The following is a 7282-nucleotide window of genomic DNA, read 5'->3' as shown; positions in this document are numbered from 1 at the left end:
AGCCTCATTCATTTTTAAGACAGAGTCTCACTTGGTTGTCCCAGGCTAGAGTGCCATGGCATCTGGCTCACAGCAACCTCAAACTCCTAGGCTCAAGTGATCCTCCTGCCTCTGCCTCCTGAGTAGCTGGGACAACAGGTACTCGCCACAACACTCAGCTAACTTTTCTATTTTTAGTAGAGACAGGGTCTTACTCTTGCTCAGTCTGGTCTTGAACTCCTGAGGTCAAGTAATGCACCTGCCTCGGCCTCCCAGAATGCTAGCTTACAGATGTGAGCCACTGTACTCAGTCTCTAGAGCCCAATTTATTTGCAATGCTTTGATACCATTTGACTATTTTAAAATTTAACAAGTTGCTTCCATATAATTATGTGAGTTAAAGTATTATGATGCATGTTTAAGGTCACCTATTTATTCAGACATTCTGGTAAATCAATATTCAAGGAACCAAAAGAAAACAAGAAAAGCTATCCTCACTTTAAACAAACAAACAAACAAACTTATAGGATAAGGGTAATGGAAATAAACATTCCAGGAACTGATTTAAAGATTTATTATCTCCTTTGAAAAAACATAATCCCAGGGTAGTTTTAAATTCCTGGCCTCAAATGATCCTCCTGCCTCAGCCTCCCAAAGAGCTAGGATTATAGGCATGAGCCACCATACCAGGTCTACAATGTCTATTTCTAAGTGTAGAAATTATAGATTCATTTTTAAGAGTACTACTGAATTTTGCAACAAGGAAAAATATTTAAATATAAGCATCTAAGCTAAGTTTAGTAAATACATGTAGTTTCAGATTTGGATTAACCAAGATATTTACTAGACGCTACCCTCTGGGGATAAATCCATGCCCATCTGATCTCTCCACACACTTTGCTAGCTGCAAGATCTTCCCCATGAAGTATGGCAGAGGTGAAGTGCCTGGGATTTAAATTCTGACAGGCGGAGTTCAAGTACCAACCATTGCACAACTGGGCAAGTCACCTCTGATTCCAAGCCTGAGTCTGCACATCTGTGAATGGGAGTAATGACAAGAACATCAATTGTGGGGATTAAATGAGGAAGGGCATCATAGGAATAGGCGCTCAGTCACTGGTGGTTACTATTAACAAACCAGAGAAATCTCTCCTACAAGCTCCTTGGCTATTGACACTTAATTTTTTCCTGATTGTAAAAGGGATAAGTACATTATTAGTGAAGACACTCTGAAAAATACAGTGAAAAATAAGAGGCTGTAGACTCTAGCTCTCACCAAGCTCTAACTATCCTCCTTTTTCAGAGAAACAGAAGTTCAAAATTTAGGAGCATAATATATGCATTAATTTGGGGAGGGTTTCAATAAAAATGTCTTTCTATTGGCCTGGATTTGTAGTAACTTCACCTGTCCTAAAAGAAATGTTTAAATTTGGAGGAAAAAGAAAAAAGAGGACTTGAACACCATGGGAGGTTTTTCTCTAGACTTCTGGAAGAAGAAAAAGGAATAAATTATTTCACAATATAGTAGAAATTACAAGAAACCCAAAGAGAACCAATTGTTATGGTAAAGAATAAGGGACAGGCACCAGGTCTCTTTCTGACACGTTTGAGCAGTGCCAGCTGGGGTGTGACATCCAGAGAAATAGGCATATGCAGGGAATGGTTTTAAACACTAATACCTTTTTTCAAAAGTCAGACAATAAATTGCTAGAAAGTAGAAAAGAAAACAACACTGATTAAAAAATAAGACTTCAGGTAATGAAAAGGGCATCCGAGGTCTGATGAATTTCCCTTGCATACTTCTGCCCTTCATGGTTCCTCAGAAGGATCAAGTCCTCCATTCTCTGTATTGACACCTGATACTTCTTTCCTCAACAGCCCAAACTGGGAGGTTATCCACATTTCAGAAGCCAAATTATGCTAAGTTCCTTCTGTGAACCTGTGATACACAGCGTATGAGTGTTTTAAACGCTAACCCAGATGTTTTAATCCACCAGGAACCATATCACATTCCTTCAGATTCATCTTCCCAAACGCCAATTTAAGACGCATCTCGATAGAAAAGACAGTGCTCCGTCTCTATCAGCTAGAACAGTGCTTGGCTGACTCTTCTCCGCTGCGTCCTGAATTGGGCGTGAGAAAAGAGGAAAGGTTGCTGGAACAGGGAGGTCTCACGGCTCTGAAAGCGTAAGCCCTTGCGATTTAATCTTTCACTAAACTTGGTTTTGAAACCGTTTAAAAGTCAAATGGAGTTTGGGATGGGGCCTGATTAAACTATGTCATCTTGGGCCACCTTCTCCGGGGCACCTGCGAGGTGCGGGCTGGGAGCATCAGGGCGGCCAGAGGAGTCCCCTTGAGGACCGGCGTCCCCGTCCTTCGTCCTGACTTTGAGAGTTGGGGACACGGACGCGCGAAGAACCAGCCTGCCTGCATTTCCACAAATGAATTCCGGCGACCCGAAGTTAGATGATAAACCCCTAGAGTGCAGGAGAGGGGACAGAGGAGAATTTGAACAAAAGAGATTCAAATCTGCCATCTGGTGACCAGGCCCAAGCTGAGCTGCGTTGCCACTTCCCCTGTTCCTGAGCCCGAAACTGTCCGCGCGGCTCAGCGCTCCCTCGGCGTCCGCAGCCTCCCCTGCACCCCAGGGCCACGCAGCGGCCGGCTACAAAGCGGAGGGGCGCGGCGGGAACCCGCCAGGGCCTCCGGGCCCGCCCGCCTCTGCTGCCCCCTGCCGGTTGCCCGCGCCGGGACCCGACCTCTCCACCCCGCGGCGACCGCAACTTGAGCCCGGGGTGCCGTTACCTTTTGGGGACATCAAAGGCCCGGTAGGCGGCAGGGCGCGGCGGCCCCGAGCTCTTGGTTTTCCCGTAGCGGATCAGGTCCTGGAAGAGCGCGCAGCTCGGGAGCAGGCCGGACGGCAGGAGCTGCAGCAGCAGGGTCAGCAGGAAGGCGGCGGCCAGCACAAGCCACAGCGTGGGCAGCGGTTTCAGCGCCGAGAGCTCGGCCCCCTCCCAGGGATCCATGGCCCGCGCGCCCGCCGTCCGCGCTGCCGGCGCCGCCACCGCGCGCCAGAGGTGCAGCCGCCGCTCGCCGGCCGCGCCCCGGGCTCAGCCAAGCGGGAGCGACGTCGGTGACGAGGAGCGGGGCGGGGACGCGCGGGCCCCGCCTGGGACTCGCCGCCGGCCGCGCGGTTCCCCGGCCGGGACGCGCCGGCGGTGACTGGTCGCTCGCTGGGCCTAAGCTGATCCGCGGGTGCCCCCTAGAAGTCCAGACTACGTTTCAATCCAAACAAAAAGCAAAACGAACAAGCTCAAACAAGATCACGTGCCTGCAAGGCTTCCAATGGAAAAATGGAAACCCCCAAACTGTCCACTTTACTGTGTTTAGCTGAATTATAGTACTCGAACTTGTGAGAATATCATGCGGTCGTTACCGTGATGATTGTGAAGACTGCAGGCACACCGAAACCTGTATGCTGAGTGGGGAAAAAAAGCTGATTATAAAATACATAGCTAGGGTTGCAAACAACTGCGTGGACAAAGAAGCCGGGTCACACAAGAAAATGTATTAGGATGTTGGAAATACGTAAAATATAAACTTGTGAAGTAGAAAATCAGCACATAATAGAAAAAGGATGGTGGCAAAAGTTGTGTTTAAAAAACAGTCCTTTTCCGTGGGACTTCCAAATCTGTAAACAAAGTTTTTGAGTCTATCAGCTGTTTCTTTTGATAGACGCCGCCATGTGGTGACAGTGCTATTTCTTGACAAATCAACTATATTTTAATTAATTAATTATTATTTATTTATTTAGATTCATCAATTTTCAACATACTGTTTTTATTTTCTGTAAATGAAAATTTAGCTCTTTTAGGTACTTAAAAAAGGACTTTAAGATGCTGTATGCCTCCTGTTTTGGACACTGAGGACAGAGGGAGTTACAAAACAACTGTCACCGCCTATTTGGAGCTTCGTGTCCTTGAGATTGGGTGGTGGGCGAGGGTAGAAGAGGGGAGAGAGGGGGCTAACCCATCACCTAACCCCAAGGAGATGCTTTATATGTATGTGTGTTGAATAAACATTAGGGAACTGGATGGGAAGGTTGCTGGGATTTTGGATCGTTTTTAGGGGTTTACTTCTTTGGCAATGATGTCTAAAGTTTTACCAATCTTTGACAGCCAGGTGATCAAGGATGGTCAAATAGATGTTCCAACCAGGACAATAAGGCCTTTCTTTATGTGTGGCCCAGGGTCTCCTATGAAGGAGTCATCCCTTCCTGGTTTCTTTACAGCTGTTAGAAATGCAACTGGCCTTTCTGGAACATCTTCCAGAGAAGCTGCTTGTAAGTGTAAGGTTTTCTTAAAGTTTTTTGACCTCAGGAGGATTGAATAAAAGATAGGGGTGTGTGTGTGTGTGTACATATATATTAGAAACAGGCAAGGTTGAAGCTGGAGAGAAAAGTTATCCGACATTTTTTGGTTAGGATTTTAATCAAGGTACACAGTTTCTATTCAGAGATGCCCCCTGTAGTGGGCAGTGGCTGAACAGACAGCCATAATTCAAACCTTAGAGAGTATTTGTAAATGTATAAATCCTTACCAGAGTAAGTTATTTCAAAAATGGGAAACCAGACAAAAGTCTGCTAGTAAGATCAGTGGTAATACCAATCAGTTAGCATTTTTGTCTTTATTTAATTAGCAGCAGTGTAGGTTCAACAAGCCATTGGCCTTGCCTGCAGTAAATAGCAATGCCATTCATTTTTCCAGTTGCTCAGGCCAAAAATCTTGAACTCAACCTTGATTCCTTTCTCTTGCAGCCTAAATAAAATCTGTCAGCAAATACTGTTGGCTCCGCCTTTAAATATGAATCCAAATTTAATCATCCTTAGAGTCAGTGCTTTACTGAAGTCCTTAGATATCTCAATAAATCAGAGAAAGACTCATGCCTGTAATCTCAGCACTCTGGGAGGCCGAGGCTGATGGATTGCCTGAATGTGGGAGTTCAAGACCAGCCTGAGCAAGAGCAAGACCCTGTCTCTAAAAACTAGCAGGGTGTTGTGGTGGGCACCTATAGTTTCCAGCTACTCAGGAGGCTCAGGTGATAGGATAGCTTGAGTTCAAGAGTTTGAGGTTGCTGTGAGCTATGATGCTACGGCACTTTACCAAGCGCAACAAAGTAAGCCTCTGTCTCAAAAAAAGAAAAGATCAGAAAAAAAAGTTATAAAGGACAACACTGTCATTATTTGAAAATAATTTGGAACTCCAATAATAGGAACTCTGAAAGAGCATATAGATGACCTATCAGAGCTAAAAGAGTTTGGTGATGTTGCTGGAGATGGAAATCAGTTTATAAAGGCTGATTATTTTTATTTCCTGGCAACAGAGGAAAAATTGTATGTTTCTATTTCCTGGTAACAAACAGTAAATTGTACATTTCAAAGATACAATTTACAATGGCATAAAATATTATGCATCTAGGCATCAATGTAATAAAATCTATGTACGACATGTCCAAAAAAATAACAAAATATTACTGATATGAAAGAAAATGTATTTAACAGGAGAAATACACTAAGCTTAAAAATCAGAAAACTCCATGCAGTCAGGATGACAATTTTCCCTACACAGATTTATGAAATAAATATAACCTCAATCAAACCCTAACTTTCGGTGGAACTAACCAAGCTGATTCTAACATTTATACGGAACTGAGAAGGGTTAAAGGTGACCAACGCACTCTTGAAGGTGAAGAAAGGGGGAGACTTGCTCTAATTGCTGATACAGAGTATGGTAGTCATGTCAGTCTGATATAGGAAGCAAGGACAGGGGAACATAGTGGAGAATCCAGAGAAAGACCTCAAGTTATAAACACCGGAGCTGTGACTGAGGTTGCATAATAACTGGATAGCAGGGGAAACAAATGAGGATTTTTTTTTTCTTTTTTAAAGACAGAGTCTCACTCTGTCACCTTGGGTAGAGTGCCATAATGTCATAGCTCACAGCAACTTCTAACTTTGGGGCTCAAACAGTCCTCTTGCCTCAGCTTCCTGAATAGCTGGAACTACAGGCATCCGCCACCATGCCCAGATAGTTTTTGTATTTTTAGTAGAGATGGGGTCTTGCTCTTACTCAGGCTGGTCTCAAACTCCTGAGCTCTAGGGATCCTACAGCCTTGGCCTCTCAGAGTGCTAGGTTTATAGGGGTGAGCCACTGTACTTGGCCATGATGAACTTTAAAATAAACGGACCAGGACAAATGAATAAACCCTGAGAGCCAGAGATAGGGACAGAGACAAAGATAGACAGAGATGAGATAGAAATAGGATCCCTTCCTCACTCTTTTCATAAAAATCAATTCTAGGCAGATTAAAGATCTAATGTGAAAGGTAAAATGAAATTTTTAGATAGCAATTAATACAGGAGACCATTTTCATGATCATGTGGGAAGGAGAGTTTTCTTATTAAAGGCATCCAAAGCACCTGGGGTAAATGTCAATGCAGTCTACAACATTAAGATTAAAATGTTACCATAGAGTGAGACATAAGGTACAGAGGAGGAAAAGGTAATTGTTAGGCATCTATGAACAATAGGGGTTAGTACCCTGCAAATTACTTTTGAAAATACAGGCAGACGACTCAGTAGAAAATGGACAAAACACCTCAGTAGGCCCTTCCTCCAAGACGTATTTCTATTACAAATAAATAGACAAAAAGATTGGCCAATCATGTTAATAATCAGGGAAATGCAAATAAAACCATAACAAAGGCTGGGTACGGGGGAGGGGGTGGTAGTGGGGGGGATTACACCTGTAATCCCAGCACTCTGGGAGGCCAAGCTGGGAGGAGTGCTTGGCTTCAGGAGTTGGAGGCCAGCCTAAACAAGGGTGAGACCCCATCTCTACTAAAAAGTAGAATTAAGAGGTGGACACCTTGCAGCATGATCCAATCAAATTGAACCCTGGCAACACCTCATGGCACGATCCAGTCAGATACACCTCCTGGCATTACCTCACTGCAAATCCAATTAGATCACACGTCATTGCCCTCTGCCTGGGGACTCATCCAGCCCAGGGAGACAGATTTGAGCCAGACTCCTGTCTCCTTGCTGGACAGCCTTGCAGTAAACTTTTCTTTCTACCAAAATCTGCTTTGGTGATTACCTTTCTTTTATTTATTTATTTTTGCTGTATGTACTGAGTGAAATTTCTAGCACAATGTTGAATAGAAGTGGTGAGAGCAGACTTCTTGCCTTGTTTCTAATTTATTTATTTTTATTAAATCATTAACACATAGATTATGTATACA

General features: G+C 44.0%; 1 protein-coding gene across 1 annotated transcript in view; it reads right to left on the bottom strand.

The window, feature by feature from the left end:
- The window catches only part of SRD5A3 (steroid 5 alpha-reductase 3), a 14684-nt gene extending 11595 nt beyond the window's left edge, over positions 1-3089 (bottom strand). The window contains exon 1 of the mRNA XM_003794610.3: positions 2785-3089. Coding sequence (XP_003794658.1) covers positions 2785-3005 — 221 coding nt within the window. The 5' untranslated portion in view covers positions 3006-3089. The remainder of the gene's footprint in view (positions 1-2784) is intronic.
- Positions 3090-7282: the final 4193 nt, after the last annotated feature.

This window comes from Otolemur garnettii, unplaced genomic scaffold, assembly GCF_000181295.1.
Source record: "Otolemur garnettii isolate 467f Iridium unplaced genomic scaffold, OtoGar3 scaffold00083, whole genome shotgun sequence".
NCBI lineage: Eukaryota > Metazoa > Chordata > Mammalia > Primates > Galagidae > Otolemur > Otolemur garnettii.
The sequence above is the reverse complement of the archived record's forward strand: the minus strand, read 5'-3'. Positions and strand labels throughout refer to the sequence as shown.